The sequence below is a fragment of the Trachemys scripta genome, chromosome 15 (genome assembly GCF_013100865.1).
Source record: "Trachemys scripta elegans isolate TJP31775 chromosome 15, CAS_Tse_1.0, whole genome shotgun sequence".
Classification (NCBI taxonomy): domain Eukaryota; kingdom Metazoa; phylum Chordata; order Testudines; family Emydidae; genus Trachemys; species Trachemys scripta.
This window is the reverse complement of record NC_048312.1, coordinates 8238852-8260579: the sequence shown is the minus strand read 5'-3', so window position 1 is coordinate 8260579 and position 21728 is coordinate 8238852. Positions and strand designations below refer to the sequence as shown.

At 41.0% G+C, this 21728-nt stretch overlaps 2 protein-coding genes across 3 annotated transcripts; one reads left to right on the top strand and one right to left on the bottom strand.

Moving 5' to 3' along the window:
- Nucleotides 1-2486: 2486 nt before the first annotated feature.
- GTF2H3 (general transcription factor IIH subunit 3) lies at nt 2487-13157 on the bottom strand. Of its 2 annotated transcripts, XM_034790592.1 has the most exons (13): nt 13010-13155; nt 11919-11998; nt 10780-10886; nt 9990-10153; nt 9229-9291; nt 8881-8910; nt 7796-7824; nt 7631-7705; nt 7056-7109; nt 6053-6121; nt 4291-4426; nt 4159-4195; nt 2487-4065 (listed from the first exon to the last, which is right to left on the bottom strand). In XM_034790592.1, the coding sequence occupies exons 1-13, from the start codon at nt 13017-13019 to the stop codon at nt 3996-3998; spliced, it is 924 nt and encodes a 307-aa protein (XP_034646483.1). In that variant the 5' UTR covers nt 13020-13155; the 3' UTR covers nt 2487-3995. The 2 variants fall into 2 exon arrangements, with proteins under 2 accessions (XP_034646483.1, XP_034646484.1); XM_034790593.1 differs by lacking the exon at nt 4291-4426 and having other exon boundaries at nt 4159-4237; nt 13010-13157.
- Nucleotides 13155-21579, top strand: EIF2B1 (eukaryotic translation initiation factor 2B subunit alpha). The gene is made up of 9 exons (XM_034790594.1): nt 13155-13293; nt 13533-13634; nt 15668-15804; nt 15905-16021; nt 16630-16742; nt 18243-18311; nt 19685-19760; nt 20691-20816; nt 21420-21579. Exons 1-9 carry the CDS (start codon nt 13281-13283, stop codon nt 21573-21575), a joined length of 909 nt encoding a protein of 302 aa, XP_034646485.1. The 5' UTR covers nt 13155-13280; the 3' UTR covers nt 21576-21579.
- Nucleotides 21580-21728: the final 149 nt, after the last annotated feature.

Sequence of the window (21728 nt, the reverse complement as noted above, 5' to 3'; positions counted from 1 at the left end):
GTGGGTGCTCTGCACCCACCAGCAGCCAGGCTCCCCTCACCCCACCTCAGGATGCCACATCCCCGCTCCTCTGCCACACTTCCAGCCAGGTGCTTCCAGAAGGGATGGGGAGGAGCAGGGGTGCAGCACACTGAGGGGAGGAGGTGGGGCAGGGACCTGGGGGAAGGGGGTGGAATGGGGGCAAAAAGGGGGTGGGGACTTTGGGGAAGGGGTGGAATAGGAGCAGGGGGAGGGCGATGCAGGGGCAGGGCCAGGATCAAGCACCCACCAGGCACAGTGGAAGTCGGTGCCTATGAGTGCAGGCAGGTTGGTTTGGGCACCCATAGTAGCTGGTAGAGATGTAAATCACCACCGGGCCTGGGCAGTTCTGCATGAGACAGAGAGAGAGAGAGATGCTCTCTCCCTCTGGCTCCCTATTGCAGCACGCTCGGCATGGATAGGCAGGGCTTTGGGGTGTTTCTGAAGATGCAGGCGAGGGGCAGGCTCTGTTCCCTCAGGCAGAGCAGAATGTAGCAGCCTGCCTGCTTAGTGAATTGTTCCCATTGTTCTTAGTGAATTCCCCCAGGAGTATAAAACCAGTGTAAAAATGTTAAGGTTCCTTTACATTGCCAGAGTGGTGTAAAGGAGCCTTGTTGTAAAGAACAGTGTGGCTTTATAAATGCTTATGGTGCTTTAGTGATTAGAACTGGTCTAAACTTTTGGACTGAAAAAATGTGCTCCATTAATTTACCTTTTGGGAGATGGTCAGTATAAATTGTGAGTTTGGGTCCCCAGCCCTCACTTGCTCTTCAGTTGCCTATGATGTAACATTGAGCATATGGCGGCATATATTTGTTGACTAAGAACTAGAAGTAAAGGATCAATACTAGCTCCATTACTATTAGAGGGGTTTGGTGATTTCCTCCAATGCTCCCCACTCCCATTCTCCATCCATTGTATTGTAGTTTAAATAAATTACCAAAATAATTGAAACCAACTTGATCATAGTGTGTTATTTTGACAAAAATATACAGAATTTTGCAGAATTTTAAAATACTGTGCACAGAATTTTTAATTTTTTGATGCAGAATTTTTAAATTTTTGGCACAGAATTCCCAGAGGAGTAGGTAGTGTAGTAATTTTTGTTGTCAGAAGGAGATCACGGTCCAATGAAGTTTGAGAACCGCTGGTCTAAACCCAGTGTCTTTTCTTCTGGAATAGCATCCTCACAGGAGCTATTCTGGCCCAGCTCTTGCAAAACAGCTCCCTCTGCAGTAGCTATTCCAGGCCATTTCCCTGGGGCAGGCAAATGTCTTCACAGCAATGGCCTTGCTAGTGGCTGTTTTGTGCAGTTGTAAAATTAAGTGTCAGGGTATCTAGAGCTCTTGTAAAGGCATCTTTCTTAAATCTAAATAAATACATATTCAGTATTACTCTTGGGGGAATTCTGCACCACTGTGCACATGCAGAATTTATGTCCCCCACAGATTTCTTTGCTTCCCTGCAGAAAAAGGACTCTCTGACGGGGAAGCAAAGGGAAGCCACAAGAGCAGTCATCTGACCCTTCCCAGCAGTATGTTTTGGGTGCCCAGGGCAGCCAGCAGAGAGTTAAATCACTGTGGGGCAAGGGGTAGGACTGGGAAGATCCGTCTGATGGCTCCTACCCTGCGCCGGGCTCAGCTGCTAGTTCCGGCTGGGCTGGGGAGGATAAGACTTGACTTCCTCTTCCCCTGCATGGCCTCCGGGGCCAGGTCAGACCCACCCCCAGAATTCTCCCCAGCTGCAGGAATGTCTGCAAACCTCCTGCTGCCCCACTTCCTACACCCATCACTCCTCAGCTGTAGGGGGAGGGATCCCTGTATAGGGAGCTGCTCCACCATCCGCCCAACCTCTGTGCATCCAGACCCCCTCATACCCAGTCTCTCCCACCAAGCCTCACTTCCCCGCAGTCAGAAACCCCCCGATGAGCCACCCATGCTTCCACCCCACTGAGCCCCACTCCCCCAGCATCTAGATACCCCACTGAGCCCCTCAGATCCCCCTGCTGAGCTCTAACTCCCCCCCAGCCCTCCTCCTCGAGCCCCAACCACCTTCACCTGGACCCATTACCGTTGCACCCGGATCCCTCACTGAGCCACCCGCACCCAGGTTGCCCCACACAGAACCCTCTCAACACATACCTGGATCTCCCCACATTAAGCCCCTCCACACTTGGATCCTGCCATGCTGAGCCTGCCTGCCCACACCTGGTTCACCTGGCATGGAGTAGCGTGGCCCTAGGGTGTTTCTGGGGCAGGGTCTGGTCCTTGCGCTGTGTCAAGGTTAGGTGCAGCCTCACTGCTGAGTCCGTGTTCCAGGAGGGAGCTGCACAGTGATATCCCACCTCTGTTCAGCCAGTGGCCTGTGCTCCCCTGTGCCATGCTGGAGCCTCCATATTTATTCAACAAATAACATTTGAAGAATTTTAAAATATTGTGCACAGAATTGTTATTTTTTTTTCGGTGCAGAATGCCCTCAGGAGTAACAGTATGTACCAACAGTACTTGGAGTTTACAAACCACGCCTAATTTTACATTGCAAGGGCCCATATTGCCCTCTTTGTTGCACACGTTTGAGTCTAAACTGTTCATCAAGATACTCAGCAGTATGCAAGATGCCTTGTCTGGTGTGGACCCTCATACTAAATTAACCTTTGATGATTTTGCCTTTAAGGTTATAAAAGCGAGGATAAAAGGGGAAAAAGGCCATTTTTTTTAAAGTCACTTTATTACAAATATTTATATAAAGCAAACTATAAATACAGTGTTCATATAAAATTGCATTTAGTTAATAAATGAGCCAGTAAAAGACTGGCATTTTCAATAAAATGGTAACACAGGCAAAAACCTGATGAAAATATTATAAATCATCATTTCCTGCATATACCATTAAAAAAAGAATTTATCTGCAGTCATGTTTTCTACCTAGAAAACAATTATTCCCATATTGCCTCTGAGTAGTACAACAATTATTAAATATATTTTAAAACACCAAAAGATACAGTTACGGATTAAAAGTAGGGAATTAAAAATAGAGAATTAAATTTTTTGTTTGGTTTAAACACAAAAGGTTTCGAAAGCTGAACATGCACCACGCGTTCACCTGCTGAGATACAGAAAATAAATCAATTCATAACAGAGGCCTTCCTACATTATCTTTCTTTGGTGCAAGTCAAATCTAAAAAAGAAACTTGCTATCAGATTTCAGACAATTAAACTGTTTTCCAGTTTCAAAATATCGTAAAAACAAATCCCTACACATGAGTGGAAAAAAAAAAATTCACAGATGCTTCTGTTACTGAATTTCAAAAGGAAAATTACTCATTATCTGTATTACCTTGTAATAAAATTATTCACCTGAATAATCTTCAATATACTTGTGTTTTGGGGAGAAGATATTAAAGTGAGAAAAGAATAAAACACACTTAAAGCAGATAATACCCACGAAAGGGGAATTTAGTGGGGGCGGGGGGTGGGAAGAAAAAAAAAATCAAACTTGCCTCTTCACAAATTAAATTGAACAACAAACCGTGTTGAAAAGAACTACAGAATCCATCCATAACACTACAGCCTGGATCCTGCAAACACATACAGCCATGCTTACCGTTAACTTTAACATGCATGCAGGATCAGGGCCTAAGCATTTGCATTCTCTGTCTAACTTCTAAACTGCTTAGGGATGCTATTATGTTGTTCTATAATGGTAAATGCACCTTCTGCTTTATACAAGCAGTTTCTGGCTCCTGATAGTCACAAATAGGAGATTTGATTTTAAAATAACACAGAGCATGCACCAATACAACCATTTGTTGCTTACAGAGATGGTGCATATAGTGTGTGATGTTTTTCAATGTTTAGCAACATAGATTTGAACAATTATTTCTTTCACACTTATTAAAAAATGCCACCTTCTCAACTACATGCTGTTTCATGGAATTACGTGGAGGAGGTAATGGTTGGTGTATTTCTATAACGTTGCTATATAGCTAGTTTTAGCTTCTTTTTCTTGGCCTTCATGACAGGTGGTAACGAAATCTTAAAAGCAGTCCTGAAATAATACAAGAAAGAAAAAATAAAATATGCTGAATACATTTCTAAGCCTAGCCTACACAAGCAAACAAAAGTCAAGAAGAGTACTTACTCGCATGTGCTACAAATAGGGCTGAAGTTGCAGAATACTGGAAAATAAAAGAATAGGCCATTTTCACTAAAATAGTTACCTTGAAACAAGAGAAATTAGGTCAGTTCTGTTAAATATATTTGTAAAACTTACTTGACAAACACACAGAGCAGACATAACCTATTTCAATGAGATTTCGATGACAGAAGCAAGCCGCTCGATAGTCAACATGAATGGGGGGTGGAAGGATTAGTTGGGATCTTTGCTCTTGATCAGGAAGAAACACCCACTGTATAAATTAAAAAAAATGGGAGGGTATTTTAGAATCTGGGAGGAAACAACTGTGTTAAAGGACTTTGCTATATACACCAAAACTACTGCAGAGAAGAAAGTTACCCTCCCACTTGCCAAAGAAATTCACCTCTATGACTGCATCAGGTCATTAAGTAATTTGAGGAAGAAGGGAATTTTGTCCTCATTCACCTTCCAGGAAATGTTTTGTTGCTCATATCGCAATAAATAAAAAATGACCTTTTTAAAATCATCAAGTCATTTTAAGACATGACTATTCATTCAACATCAATTTTAAGCATGAGAGAGTTTACTGGGGGTTAGAGATGCCAGAATGATACCCCAGGAGACACATCACAAATTTATCCACAGAATCCATAAAGAACAAAGAACAGTTATGAAAAGTTTGCTGCCCCTCATTCCCTCCTATCACCGTGCCTCATATTCTAACCTGCTGCAACACCTCTGCAGGTAAGAGCATACTTCAGTCGTCATGGCATAGGAACATAAGAACGGCCGTCCTGAGTCAAATCAAAGGTCCATCCAGCCCAGTATCCTGTCTACCGACAGTGGCCAATTCCAGGTGCCCCAGAGGGAGTAAACTTAACAGGTAATGATCAAGTGATCTCTCTCCTGCTGTCCATCACCGCCCTCTGACAAACAGAGGGTAGGGACACCATTCCTTACTATCCTGGTTAATAGCCATTAATGGACTTAACCTCCATGAATTTATCCAGTTCTCTTTTAAACCCTGTTATAGTCCTAGCCTTCACAACTTCCTCAGACAAGGAGTTCCACAAGTTGACTGCGTGAAGAAGAACTTCCTTTTATTTGCTGACCATTAATTTCATTTGGTGGCCCCTAGTTCTTATATTATAATTATGGGAACAAGTAAATAACTTTTCCTTATTCACTTTCTCCAGACCACTCATGATTTTATATACCTCTATCATATCCCCCGCTTAGTCTCCTCTTTTCCAAGCTGAAAAGTCCTAGCCTCTTTAATCTCTCCTCATATGGGACCCGTTCCAAACCCCTAATTCACTCACTGAGCACTATACAGGTTGCCAGTTGCTGTCAATTTTGGTGGGTTCTGCATCATAGGCACTTGTCCACTAGGAACTGGACTAGACCAATTCATTTCAAACAGACAAGGAACAGCCATCAGATAGTAATAACTTTCAGTAGTACAAACTTATATCATATTGTCATTTTCCTCCAAGTCTCCCCAGGCAAAATCAATATTATGCACCAGCACTTCAGGTAAGTGACATTCTTAGATACTTTGAGAGATATTTCCCCTTGTTCAGTTTCCCAGTCTTCTTTTAGGATATCCCCTCACCACAGTGAAGCGTCACACATGACTATGCCAGCCAAGCGTGAAAGCCCTCCTGCAAAGCCTGTCCCTTATGATGCTTGTCCATACCCTCCCATGACTTCTCATTGCAGCATCTACTGAAGCATATCAAACAGCTGAATCCCTTCGAGCAGTCAGGGTTCCCAACGCTTAACTTCCACGTCAGCTCAAAGAGTCTGCTTCTGCTCCCAATGAAGTCAAGAGGAATTTTGCAACCGACTTCAACAGGAGTCAGAGCAGCCCTCGTGTTTTTTTTAAATTACTTACCAGCAAATACTGCAAAAGGGAGGGAATCCGGGGCACTTTCAGGTATATGCCTCCTGTAATGTCACAAGCCTGGAAAGCATACATTGCAAGCACTTAACATAGGAACAATTTTGACACAAACCTGAACAGAAATTGCTACATACTACAGAAAGGTTAAAAAAGCCACACATTTTTTCAAGTCCCACAGATTTCAGATTCTAAAGAAGTTATTTACCCCAGATATTTCCATCCCTGGCTTTTGAACAGCCTCAGGGGAAACTTAAAGGTGGAGGATTGTCCATGGAGAAAGATATGAGCAAGAAAGTGTCTCCCCTCTCTTTGGTACTGCAGTAAAGGACAGCCGTTAGAAATAAGTAGATGTCAATGGACCTCACACTTAGATACAGAGCCAACTTTATTTTTTAAATTAAGTTTCTTAAAACCATAGTTGTTCTTACATTGCTTATATACCTGAGAACATTTTTTTGCTTGATTCCCAGTTGAGATTTTAAAACTGAAAGACTCCCCCCGATCAATAATTTAAATAAAAAGAATCCTCAATTGTTTCTTGTACTATCCTACATTAAGATTCTTGATCCGTATATACTACCAAAACCAGTGCCTATTCAACAAATGTTTATCCCTGGAAGGAGGCAATAGTTTCCAGCAATCAGTGTTTGTTAAGTAGAGAACAGTTCAGATTCAGGACAGTGTGTTCCAATAACAGGGTGGGGAGGAACTGATCAAAAACATTTCTGATGTGACACAGTATCCAGGAGATAAAGTGGAGAGAGCTGATTTAAGGTTTTGTCACATAAAAGGGAACAAATAGGAGCCAGTTCGTTATCACACAAGATTGAGGCTTGATTTGCCCAGTTCTAATCTTTCTATCTCCAAGCAAAGGGAGCAAAAAGTTTGAGAGAAGATGATTTCAAATGTGTCAAACAAGTGGTCACAAAACAGCTATTTGCAGTACTTCATCTAAGAACCAATATAACCAATGAGTAATAAAAGTATATTATACCTGCTGTAGGAGTCCTGAATCAGAGTCCAAAACACAGGCATCAATCAAAATATGCTGAAACCAGAAAGATGAGGCTTACAGAAAATTGAAGTTACAATAGTACAATAAATATAACTCTCCATTACCATTACTGCTGAGATCTATTTTAGTTGTAAGTCCCACTACATTCATCTGAACAGACTGCTGAGGCTCTTGGCCTTCGGCACCAAAACAAAGTACTGTATTTGACTTTACCCATAGCATGTACCACATCATCCACCCTTCCCTGTCCAATAACTGGCAATCTGGGAAGGACCACAGATGAAGCTTACCTAATATACAGTATCTAATTCTAAGATGTAGGGGTAAGGCTCAGTAGTCATTTTGGGCTGAACTGGTGGCCACTTTCTGTTACAGTGTGGTGACCTGGATCTACATTTTAACTTAGTTGTCTCTTCCCATGGCAAGAAGATGCTCAGATGGCCCCAAGCATCCCTTAATTAGAAGCACATACATAACAGGGATAGACAATCTTTATGTTTACATGTTGATATTGAAATAATTGAATATTTATCACAATAAAACATTAACTTCACCTGTTTCTGTGCTGCAAAGATCACATTCATGAAATTCATATACTGCAATGCACTGTCTTCTGCAGCTTTTATGACCTAGGTAAAGCAATTGACACCTGTTAGACTACACAATAGTACTACTGGATATCAAAGCTCATTAAGAACATTTTATATAGAAGATCTTACCAAAATTCTTGATTTAATTTCTTGGCTGGCTACATATTGGAGACAAAAACATGCATTAGTGTTTCACAGTTACTCCATACATTAGCCTCCAATATTTTTTCTTTGAAATTGTGTAGTATGATCATACACCTCACTTACAGCAGTCAATGAGAGACTGCTTTATCAGTATACTGAGAAGACTAAGTATCATGAAAAGAGCAAGAAAGAAAAATCTGACAAATAGCAGCAGACTTAATTCAGCATTGGTCTGAAAGTAGATACCACCATATTCATTCATTCTCAAAAAGCAACTGGATGGTGAAAAGCAAGGGAATTTCAGTCTCTCATTGACGGTTCACTGGTTCAAACACAGACCAGTTCACAGGTGTGTGACAGTCATCATAATGGCTTTCTGGTTGTAATTCAGTCCAACGCATAGATGTCCACATCACAAAAGGGTTAGGGTTATTAATATGCTGTCACAAAGATCAACTTAAATATAGTGACATGAGGTGATCCCCAAGAATCCTTTCAGGCCTTAATCACAGACCACAACCACTCCAGGTCTCCTTCACCAACACCAGACTTTATTATAGTCTTTCAGCAGGCCACAGCCTGCAGTGTTATTTACATGTATTTAGATTCCATAGCCAGCTGCCCCACTTGCCTCTAGGAAGAGAGCAGTGCAAGCAGCACCTAGTTCTGCCTTCTTCAGCCTTCCTTCAAGGTACCCACTCTTCCTTCCTCTCAATGTATATAATCCCACCTGCTGGGGTTGCTTCTGCTTCCATTAGCCTTTCAGTTGTAGTGCTAATTCAGTTAACTGACACCCTCTGTCAACTGTCTGTCTTCCAGTTAGGTCCCACTTGACATATACTGGTGGGTATTACAGTGACAGGTGCTGAATTAGCTCCTGACTCAGCATACCCGGTTACGTATGTCAATCCCTATATTACCAATCTTCAATCGGCGCTCAAATTGGGTAGTTTAGATGATTAGGACAACCAGTACTGCCCATTGCTGCCAGTTGAAAAAGGGCCAGCATTTTCCCCTCCCCCCTCGTTCTAATATTCAGGTAAATATTCAAGTAGAAGAAAAGACGGTACCTTTTACTTCCTTGTTCATCCTGTGAATATCTATTACACTTGGTATTCAGGAAACATTTTATTCTATTCAGGAAACAGATCTATAAACCTTCCAAAACTTACTAAAATAGACAGAAAATGTACTAACTGCACTAAACAATTGTACCCTCTTTTACCAACACACACTTTACTGAAGTTTCCGATCTGATGGTATTATACTCATAAGTCATAACTTTAGCATATGAAACTGACAATATTCTAACACAGAATGCTACCACAGAAGAGTTCAAGATTCCCTACAATGATGGTGTAAACAAGATAGAGAGAGAGAGAGAGATTTTGAAAATTCCAGTATTTTAAAAAGGATACAACAAAGTGCTTTAGCCAGTGATCCTGCCAACAAAGTTTCCGTTTGCTGGCCCTTCATGTCAGCTGTAATCCAAAAATACACAGAAATGACCTTTGTACAAATTAAAAGTATTTGAATTCTAAACATTTAATTTGAATTGTGTCTTGGGCAAATAACATTAAAACACAGGCTCTAATAAAGGTTCGATAATTCAGTATCCCACTTGGCCTCAAATTCTTGCACATTAACAAAATATAGAATGATGGAGAATAAGCTTCAGAAGACAAATGCAAAGGAGCTTCCATCAGTTCCTATCGGTCTTTCCAGCTATTTTGTAGTTATTCATATTAAGCTTAGGAATTTCCTTTGCTTCATCCAGACCTGTAGACAGCGATCATATCCTTAGTTATCATTTAGCCAAACCGTCCACATTTACTTATTTCAATCTTTATTAAATCAGCCCCTTAGGTTTTTTGCTTTTCTCTGAATTCCCTCCAGCTTCATTACAGGTTTCTGATATTGAGCTGCCTAGAATGGGACAAAATATTTCAGGTGTGTTCTAATCAGTTGTACAGTTGTTTTAGCAACCCAGCTCCCAAGTAGATCATTATAAAGATAGGTAAAATGTGGAACGTAATCTCCTTAACAGTGTCCTTTTCACATAACATCTCAAAGTATTATTTTTCTTACTTTAAACAGTATTTAAAAAAAAAAAAACTAACGAGAATGTGGAACTAAATTAACCAAGATGGCTATATTCATTAACAAAAAATCATCTTACTTTTTGTCATCAGGTCTTTAATCTCCTCTGTGATTATTTCATTTATTGCAGTTAATAATTCATATTTTCCATCTTTGCTGCCAGAGCAATTAGACTCTACGAAACTACCACCGTCTCCAAAGAGATCTGCAAATGCCCAGTGCTTTCCAGGGTACAAGAAACGACTAAAAGCGAGAAACAGCAGCACAGTATTAATCATTTGTTTTTAAGGAAATAGGTGAAGAGCCACAAATTCAACCACTGACACAAAATTTTATTCCAAACAATTCTTAGTACCCAGGACACTAATAACTATGTAAGGAGTGTGTTTACAAAGCCCTAAACAGCGTAAGCCCCACCAACATTAAATACTTTCTCTCTGACACTCATCCTGTTGGGAACTGGAATTCAGACACCATCTGTCTTTAAGGAACTCCCCCTCATTTCTTTGCTCAGCAAGCAATCACCCTGTTATTGGGACAATCTCCAGAAAGGGAACTTGCCACCTCTTTTGTTAATAGTCAAGATTTAAAAGTCAATATTTTTATTTTTAATTTCAAAAGCTATTTTTGTTCACCTCTTTCTTCTCACAATCCCTTTCTCTTGTTTTCTTTTGCATTCAATAATCACCAACCCACAATCCCCTCCCCTCAATGTTTTTATTCGTTTGTTTTTTAAAAGGGTATCTAATAGATCATGTATTTTAACCTTTGTTTGAATTATTCTCTTCAGCACACAGCTATTCAAAAGAGTAATATATAAAAGGAAGTTTTATAAATAAAAAGGATACTGTATAAGAAAGCTATTGTACCTTTCTTGTGTATGACTTGCTATTACAGCAAGTTTGTTGCTACGATTCATAAATAGATGTGAATTTCCCATCACCATTACTGCATCCAGGCATTTTGATAATGTAAACTGTTGAAAAAAGAAAATCAAGAAAGGACACATGTGAAAAGCTCAGAAAAATAAATGTACCAGAAGAGCCACCGAATTTAAATAAGAACTTTAAAAAAAATCTGCACATACAAGTAATATTTTCATTAGGGTTTGGAATTTACAAAGGGAATGAACATGAAATTCAAAAGGCAGATAATCCTCTCTGTAGTACGTGGGAGAGTGTCTGGAAAAGTGTTTTTCCACTTCTGTGTCTGTGCATACAGAGACAGAAATGGAAATTAAAATAAATATTATATATGAGAGACTGTCACCCCCCAGAACCACTATTAATCATTGTCATGCTACAGAACATGTTTGGCATTGGAATACCATTTACACAGGGTTCAGCATCTTCAAAGCACAGCACAAAGATCAACTAGTTAATCCTTACAAGAACTCTGATATGGGTATTATCATCCCAGTTTTAAGAATGAGGAAACCAAGGAATAGAGATTTTACAATTTTCAAGTGTCCGCTAATCAAATGTGCATGTCCAACCCGAGAAACCAACAGCCTGGTTTTCAGAGGTGCTGAGCACCGACAACTTCCACTGATTTCAACTAGAGTTTTGGGTGTTCAATACTTCTAAAAATCAGGCCCAAGATGCCTCAAGTTGAGCTCTTAAAATTAGTGGCCAATTTTGAAAATTTCAGACTAATTTACTTGGCCAAGACTACAGAGCAAGACAGTGACAACAACTTGGATTAGAACTCAAGAGTACCTGACTCTCCATCCTGTATTCAGTCAGAAACTGCTGCAGCGCAAACCAATCCAGCATATCATTTGTTTAAAAGGGCATTAGACATGACAAGACATTATTTCAACTATTTTATCATAAGGCAATATTAGCATAATTTTGAATTCAAAGAGTATTTCCCAGTTTGTCTCCAGCAAATGCAGTTCAATTTGGATTGTCATGCATTTAAAAATAAAACAGATTTTGTCAAAAAATTACAGAAAAAGTCTTTTGGAAAACTTCATTGTGACCCCATGCTAGTCAGGAAGCCTTACCTCTGATTCTCCTAGCGCTTTCTTCCCCCACCAGATAGGATTTGTGTCAACGATGATGACTAAGAGATTTAGCTCATCATCTAGAAAAGCAATAATAATACATATGTTTGAGAACAGACAACACTCTCACAATATGGCATCAAGTAACCGCTTCTTTAGAAATATGGGAAGGCCAAAATTTAAAGATCCATAAGCAAAAATACTATTTGGTTTGATGCCCATTTAATTGAGTGTGCATAAGTGTTTGCAGAATCAGGGCCTTATATTCTACTATTAGACATGTTTTTCTTTAGTAACACTTTTCAGTCTCACACACAATAGCAAAAAAAAATGTTAGCAAGAATGTGTGATCACACCGTCTAAGATTCAGCATAAGTGCAGTTATTCCATAAGTTTATTACCAAAAATTCCATGAACGCCATCAAACATGGAAGGGGAGTAGAATCTATTATGTTATACATAATGAAGCATTATATATTTTTGAACCTAGTTATATAGGGACGGGGGACGACGACACACTAGAAATGAAAAGACTGTGTATCAGGGGCTATTCCCGAGCTAAACTAATTAGAGTGTTTTGCTTACACCGGGCTACTTTCCGGAATCTTTATCAGCCTCTCTGGGAGTCACAGATCCCAGCGCAGGAACATTTTTTAAACCAACTGGGGGGGAAGAGATGGAAGTACTGTGGCTACACGTGAATGACAAGAGGAAAAAAGAGGGGTGTTGGCTGCTTACCAACCCCCGCTCCGCACCAGCTCAGCGGCCCCCGATTGCAAACAGGCGGGGGGCTCGCAGGCAGCAGTTGCATCCACTGGGGGGACCCGCCACCCCGTCTTTCCCAGCCGCCGGACAGCGGCGCTCCCCGCCCACAACCGGGCGCGCAGCCCCGGGGCTGTCAGTAGAGGGCTGGGGAAGGAAAAAGGACAGGGCCGAGGGTCCCCAGCGGCAAACCCCGCGGCGGGGAGAAGTGTCAGCAGAGAGAGACCTCGGTCCGGGCTCTAAGGAGAGCGAGGGGGAGATGACAGACACCCCACCCCGCTTCCGGCGCGGCCCCCGGGCCGCAGGACGAGGCCCCTGCTAGGACTCACCTGCGCTCATAGTGCCCAGCCCCAGACAGGCGGAGAGCAGACACCGGCTAGGCCGTCGCTTCCGGCGCCTGGAGATGATGTCACCGCTCACTAGTCGCCCTGCCCCGTACGTCACGCGTGATGCGGCAAGAACCGGCGGCCTGTGGGGGAAGGTGCCGGTGTCACCACGAAAAGGGGCCGGGCGGGGACAGCAGCTCCCTCCGCGTGAGAGGGGGAAACAAACCCGGCTCTTGCTGCTCCCAGAGGCCCGGTCCCGCCGGCAGCTGAAGCCATGAACGAAGCAGGTAACAGGGGCCGGGGCCCGATCCGGGGGTGGGATTAACCGGGCCCTCCCCCGAGCCGCCCCTGGAGGCAGGTGTGTACGCCGCGGCGTACGTGCACTAGCATCCCTCGCGGCCTGGGGCTGCCCCCTGCCGGCGGGGGCGAGACGAGATCCCGCCTGCCCGGCCTGGCCAGCCCCAGGTGGGGGCTTTCCCCAGGCCGGGCGGGTCCCTGTGGCTGACGGGCCCCGTCTCCCTTGCAGAGCTGATCGAGGCCTTCAAAGCCCAGATGAGGGAGGATCCCGACGTGGCCTCGGCCGTGGCCGCCATCCGCGCGCTGCTGGAGTTCCTGAAGAGAGACAAAGGTACAGGGGCCCTGGCAAACGCCGCTCCGCTGCAGGGCGAGAGCGAGACTAGAACCCGCGGACCCGGCTCCGAGCACACAGGCCCCTGTCCTGGAGCGAAAGGAAGATCGTCCCGTAGGACGAGCAGTCCTGAATCCGTCCAGTAGAGGGCGGGGTAATACACCTCACCGACCACCTTGCAGCATTGATAGGCTTGGACGGATTCTGTTTTCATGAACATCGATTTCACCGTCCGCACACAAACTGACAAAAAAATGTTTCCATCCATAATTATCAACGTTTAAAAATAGGCAAAGTAAGAAAAATGCTGCCTGATCATTATTGAATGAGGCTAATAAAAAGAACAGGAGTACTTGTGGCACCTTAGAGACTAATAAATTTATTTGAACATAAGCTTTCGTGGGTTACAGCCCACTTCTTCAGCTGCATAGAATAGAACATAATATATACATACAGAACATGAAAAGGTGGAAGTAGCCATATTAACTCTAAGAGGCTAATTAATTAAGATGAGCAAGTATCAGCAGGAGAAAAAAAAACTGAAGAAGTGAGCTGTAGCCCAATAAAGCTTATGCTCAAATAAATTTGTTAGTCTCTAAGGTGCCACAAGTACTCCTGTTCTTTTTGCAGATACAGACTACCATAGCTGCTACTCTGAAAGCTCTCTAATAAGTTATTGTCTGACACCCCCATAATTTCCTGCAACTGTGAAAACTGGTAGTTGATAAAAACTGAAAAAATACTAAAACCCCCAAAATTTGCAGAACTGTGAAATGCAAATCAATAAAAATTAAAAATGCTCACAAATAACTATTGATATTATCCATCAAAATTATGTAAAAAAAATCAAATTCTGCCAACCCTAAATATTTGAGACACACCTAATCACATTCATGGTGTTTCAGGTGACTGAAATTCAGAGCTTTGTTGCATTTCAGGTGATTATTTAATTTTTGCTTTCTCAAGAAGCAAGCTATACTGCAGTTCATCTCTGCTTCCAAGATCCTGCCTTTTCTTTTTCACAAGCAAAACTAACAGTCCAGTTCCTGCATTGCAGTAAAAGGCAAGCCCTGTGTTTTGAACCTGAATGTCATACTGATTTTTAAAGTTCAGAGAAGAGTTAAACATGGAGGTCTTTGAGCAAAAAAAGCAGGCTACACTCCATCCAAAGTTAGAAATAAGAAACTTGTCTGGTAGATGTTGTGCAGAAATGAGCACATGCTGTGAGAAGCATGCATTACTAATCAAAATCTGGGAAACAGAAATAGCACCAAAAAAGTTTTCAAAATGTATTTGGTGTTTGTTTCTTTAAATATAATCTGCTTCACTGGATATGTGCTCTTCTGCTCACAGAGTGGCTAAGCATTGGCTGAGCATGGGTGCTGAATTACCTCATTAGCGGCAAGAACGTGTTCCTTCAGGTTACAATCAAAGCACATTGATGGGCAGGCAGGAGCAGTCAACACTGCTGTTGACTATGTAGTAGTATTTCATCAGTTTTCATTCCTGGCAGTAATACACGTTTCAGGAGTGTTTATATTCTCTTTTTAGATGACTGTTATTCTAGAGAAAGGTGGATGGAGGGCATGCGGCAGGTAGGGCTTACAAGACTATAGATTTTGTACTCTAACTTATGGAATCAGTTGAAAAATTTTCACATGGTGTAATAAGCTTCCACTATAATCCCAGGAGGAGAAATACCAAGTTAGTCATTTGGAAATTTTTTAAAATACACCCATTAGTGCCATACCAGAATACACCTAAACTTCTGACTAGCACAGTAGTTCTCAAACTTTTGTACTGGTGACCCCTTTCACATAGCAAGCCTCTGAGTGCCACCCCCCTTATAAATTAAAAACACTTTTTAATACATTTAACGCCATTATAAATGCTGGATGCAAAGCAGGGTTTGGGGTGGAGACTGACAGCTTGCGGCCCCCTGAGGGGTTCTGCCCCCCAGTTCGAGAACCCCTGGTCTAGCATGTAATGGGTATCTTGTTTTGAAATTAAGTTTGCATTTCTCTCTCTCTCAGGTGAGACCATTCAGGGTTTGAGAGTAAATCTCAAAAATGCCATTGAAACTCTATCTGGTGTTGACTCTTCGGTGGCAGTCTCTTCAGGGGGAGAGCTCTTCCTAAGGTTTATCAGTCTCACCTCACTGGAGTACTCGGTGAGTTTGTCACCAAGTGTAATGCTTCACTCATCCACAAAGTAACACTACTCACAAAGTAATCCTGGGCCCTAATTTTTGTTCTTACTGCTTTTTCCAGGACTATTCAAAATGTAAAGAAATCATGATCGAACGAGGGGAACTTTTCCTTAGGAGAATCTCTCTTTCAAGAAACAAAATTGCAAAACTCTGCCATACATTTATCAAAGATGGTGCTGTAAGTATGTCAGGACCGATTACTCTGTTCTGGGTGTTCCATTATTTCAAGTGATGGAGGAAATAGGTTTTATCCTCATCTGTTAAGGAGAGCCCACATTATCTGATGTTGGCTTTCCCAAGTAAAGATTTTACTCCTACCTATCACCCATCACATTTGTTTATGCCACATATTCAAATATTTTCTAAAACTCCCTTTTTCTTTCCCCTCCCTCCACCTTTGTTTCCATACAGACTGACATTAAGCCTGTGACCCGGTTCTAAGTGGTACTAAGCACCCACAACTACTGGCTTAAATGGAAGTTGTGGGTTCTCAGCCCCTCTCACTGTCAGGGCTTCAGTAATTAAGTGTCCTATAAAGTCCAGTTTTCATGATGGTTTGACCTCCCATGGTTTTGTAAAAAAATACAGGAGTTTAATATTGGACAGGTCACCAAAAGTATCTACAACTCTTAAAATGTTACATTTTTGTGAAATCTGGGATATCATCTAAAGTAACTGAAGATTGTTTAAAACATTTGTGCATGGTAAATAATTACAAGAGATCATGACAATAACAAAGCTTTCCTGAAACTTGCTAAAGTAGTAAAATGTCTGTTACTTTAACAGCGAATATTAACGCATGCCTATTCGAGAGTGGTCCTCAGAGTGTTAGAGGCAGCTGCTGCATCAAAGAAGCGTTTCAGTGTTTATATTACTGAATCACAGCCCGATCAAGCAGGGCAAGTATATGTCAGTTTTGTCTTCTTGATTAGTAAGATACTGTAGAGCTAATGTCCATCAGTGGAGTCCTATTTTAAAAACAGCTTTTACCTATTTTGTAATTATTGAAAGATAACTATTTCATTGCAAAACATCACATCCCTCTTGACAGATCATCTACAGCAACACTCTTCCAAAGAACTGCTATCAAGTAAACATATTATAGCATCCCCAAGCTCTCCAGCTAAGGTGTAACAAAACTTTAATGACCAGCCCCTGCTCGGCAACCCATTTTTTCTCTAAGAATGATTGCTTAAAAGGACAGTCAACTTGAAGTATTTTTTAAAATAAGCTATAGTAGTAAGTGTTACTTGTAACAATAGGAGGATACAAATGTTTACCAAAAATGTGGTGGGTTTTGGGTTGTTTTTTTTGTTTTTAAGTTCCCTTTAAGACTCTACGTAGTGTATATTACTGACAGCTCTGTACAGCGCTGTCAGTCTCCAGAGGATACAATATAGTTTGAAGGAAGTAAAGGAAAACCATACACGCTGTACAACAACCAGTGCAACCAACCAGGCAGTTTCATTTCTAATGACAATTGAAATACCTGAAGATTGGCAGATAAAGTGTGATTTATCAGCTTCACTAAAGTAACATTTCACAGTAAACTCTGTTCATAGTATCTTGTATCTAACACCAAGTAGATGAAGAAGCTGGGTGTTAAATGTACAGTAAACTGTCAATTTAATCACATTTGTCTGAGTCTTTTACCTTATAAAGTTACAAGTCATACCTATGATTTCTAAATTGAATGATTAGAGGGGACTCTTCAGTTTTACTCCCTGTATTGTCAATTTCACTATTTCTGTGATAGTCAGCTTGTTTTCCCCTTTATTTGTGTGAGTTTTTCATACAACAGGGAGAAACCAAAAAAAGAAGTGAGTGTAGAACCACAGTTACTAATAGGGAGATGCAAACACTGCTGCTTTCAGAGTTGTGTGGCCAGAAAGTGGCAGCTACTGACCGAGGGCCCAGCTCTGCAGGCAGTAGTGCAGAAGTAAGGATGGCAATACCATACCATGCCATCCTTACTTCTGCGCTGCTGTTGGTGGCAGCTCTGCCTTCAGAGCTGGGCTCCCGGCCAGCAGCCACCGCTCTCCAGCTGCCCAGCTCTGAAGTCAGCAACACTGCCAGCAGCAGTGCAAAAGTAAGGATAGCAGCAGTGCAAATTCCCCCTACAATAACCTTATGACCACCCCACAACACTTTTTTTGGGTCAGGACCCCTACAATTACAACACCGTGAAATTTCAGATTTAAATAGCTGAAATCATGAAATTTACAATTTTTAAAATCCTCTGACCATGAAATTGATTGACCAAAATGGACCATGAATTTGGTAGGGCCCTATCAGGTTTCATTCATGTATACTGAAAAAAATTAGTTTTATCACATCTATGAATTTCACTGACCTCTTTAAAGAAAGATTTAAAAACTTCATAAACATTATTTTAATAGGCAAAAAATGGCAAAGGCCCTTAGCAAGCTCAACGTTCCTGTGACTGTGATTCTAGATGCTGCAGTTGGGTAAGTATATTAATTACATTCTTAGATGTTAACAAGCCTTTCATTGTCCTTCTGGTTTTCATTTTGACTATAGTATATATGAACTTCCCAAAAGGTTGTTCAAATTGGAATAGGTGGTTTTGCTAATTTACTGTAGTATCAACTGGCACAGCTACTGTACAAGCTAAATCTTTTGACAGTTAGGATAATGTGATTGCCATAAATCAAGCAGAAGTATTTGATAATGTTTAGATATTAGATTGAAAAAGATAGTTGAGCTTAAGTGTAGCATTTAGGGATATAGGGGAGAAAAGGAGCTGAGATGCTATTAGTAAGGGCTCCATTTTGCCTGCCAGTGTTTTGTTTTGTTTTTTTTAAAGTCAGATGCTTTATATATACAGAAGTGCAGTTACTGGATTTTTTTTAAAAAGCTGATAATTGCTTACTAGATACCAGAATTTGAGTCCTATATGCATGAGAATGGAACAGGGATGGTGTCCCTAGCCTCTATTTGCCAGAAGCTGTGAATGGATGACGGGATGGATCACCTGTTCTGTTCATTCTGGGGCACCTGACATTGCCCACTGTCAGAAGATTGGGCTAGATAGACCTTTGGTCTGACCCAGTATGGCTGTTCTTATGTTTATGTTCTTATGAACAGTGTGTTAGTAAAACTTAATTCTCTATCCAATACAAAATGCCTGAGAGGCAATTGTCAAGAACATACACACCACTCTAACTTGCTGTATTTTACAAGGAAGTTAACATGAGATCAGTGACTTGACTGATTAAGTTATCTGGCCAGATAACTCAGAGACAGAACTGAAAAAATATAACTTCTCTCCTTATGAGCATTTTAGTTGGTGTTGCATTTCCTTCATGCACCAAGACACATGCTATCTCCTTGGATGAGAGGTGCTGTATAAAAGTACAAAGTATCTTCTTTCTATCAGTATTCTCCATGAAGGAGAAAACAGATGTGAGGGGGCATTGAAAGAAGGGAAAACGTGGGATTAAAGGCATTTGGAATTATTTAAAAGTATATTTTGGTTGTGACCATCTTGAAATGTGGAGGTAAGATAACTTCATAATAGTGTAATATTGAATATCTAAATTTCTGTAACTGATTACTAGTAGACTTCAGCCAAAATATCCTCAGCAACTTTTGAGGTCAATACCTCAAGTATGTTTGGAGAAGCATTGGTTATTTAATATTCCTGTTTGGGGAGATCAAGGAAGGATAATTCCAAGGACATATGAATAGGCTGCATGCATATATCTGGATAGTTGCAAAAATGACTAGTCTACTGGAAAAGCAAAATGATCATGAGGTATTAAAATTAAGTCACATTTCTAGTACTACACTATATGATTTAACTTTTTTTCTTAAACAGCTACATCATGGAGAAAGTGAACCTAGTAATAGTTGGTGCTGAAGGCGTGGTTGAAAGTGGAGGAATTATTAACAAGGTAAGAAGTAGTGAATTAGTGATTCTTCAGATACCTGGAACTGACTGTGCGTGTTGATAGATTTTGAAAATGTGAGCAATGTTTGCATTTTATTTCTACTAGATTTTTACTCACTATAGCTTAATGGGCTCCTTCTAGATGACGCGGGGGGGGTTATTCAGGAAACTCCGATAGCTGCTACTAATTATGTGTGGATAACCCATGCATTAGTGTCATGATTAAGACTATTACAATAAGTTGCCACTTTCTACAGCCCACTGCAATTGAATAGTCTTCATGCTTACAACACACTAAAGTTTAAGGTTAAATCAATTTTGCTTCAGAGTCCTATCAGTTTCAGTTTTACACAGTTGTCAGCATCAAAGTCTGTACCTAAGGCAATGGCTTTATTTTGCTTACTCTTTTTAAAAATAACCATATTCTGTTTGCAACTTTCATATTGATATGCAAAATAAAATATAGCCTAAAGAGTAGTTAGTTTGCAGATAGAAAGATATCTTTTTGGCTTGAAGGAGTACATTAGATATGAAAGCTAGTTAGAATAAACAAAGATGTAACTTTCCTGACCTGAAACACACTGGTAGGTAGTACTCTTCGTTTATCAGAATAGAGAGTGGAAGTCAGGACTTCTGGCTTCTGTTCCCTTTTGTACTACTGCTTCCTCTATGCATCAGTCTTCTGCTTTGTAAAATGAGGATACTTGCCTAGATCACAGGAGTGTTGTGACCCGTAATGGCACACAGATAAAGCTCTTTTAAAGGAGCATTCTGTTTCTTAAGCTTGGTTTCTATGAAGAGTTCCGGGCTTTTCAGAAGTGCTTTCAGTTCGGATGTTAAGTACTCGAAGAGTCTACTGGTTGGAACCATGGAAGTTTACTGTCACTCTAGTACTGAGTGTATATACTGTTTTCTATCTAAACTGTCTCTGCAGATTGGTACAAATCAAATGGCTGTGTGTGCCAAAGCTCAGAATAAACCATTTTATGTGGTAGCAGAAAGCTTCAAGTTTGTAAGACTCTTTCCTCTGAATCAACAGGATGTCCCAGATAAATTTAAGGTAAGGGAAATTCAGAATACTTGCTAACCCACAGAGCTGCACATCAATTGTTCGATGAGCAAATAAATTTATGGTATTAAGATCTTAGCCATGAATTTACACCTAATGCACTGAAAGTGAAGTTTACATTTTTCTATCTAGGGTAAGTCAAAGCCACTCCTGACCTGTAATAACATACAGCATAGCTTAAACAAAAGTGTGTTTGCCAGTTTGGATTTTCCCACCCTCACTCACTTTACTAGTATTTTATAGTATTGAAAAGCTTCCTGCTCTATGTACACTAAACCAAACTGCCAGAAGCAACAGCACTTCCCCCTAAGTTCTACCAACAAACTGTTCCTGAAGCAGCTCACTCAGTAACAGGACAAGCAGCTGGCAGCAGAATGGCTGGATCAAGGGAAACTTTCCAGAACTATAAACCTTACGTATTCCCGTAGATGATGAAGTGGCAGTACTAGGTGGCACCAGTCTATGCTGTGGTTAGAGCAGTGGGTTCCTTCAGCTACAGCTAGGATCCATAAAGTTTGGTCACGCCCTTATTATTAGAGCTCAAAAAATTATGGCATATTTTGTGACAACTAATGGTTTTCTTCTCCCCTGCAGTACAAAGCAGACACTCTGAAAACAAACCGAAGTCTAACTGAGGAGCACCCCTGGATTGACTACACTTCACCATCACTAATTACATTGCTGTTTACAGACCTAGGTGTGTTAACTCCATCAGCTGTCAGCGATGAACTTATTAAACTTTATCTGTAATGAAGCAGATTCACTGCACGTTATGCTCTATTGTTCAGTGACCATCCCTTCACAGTTACAGAGTTTGACAGATATAAACTATCCCAACATGTTATAGAAAGGAAACTGTATAAGGATTAACTCCATTACCAGCAGCCTTTTGATTTTTACAAC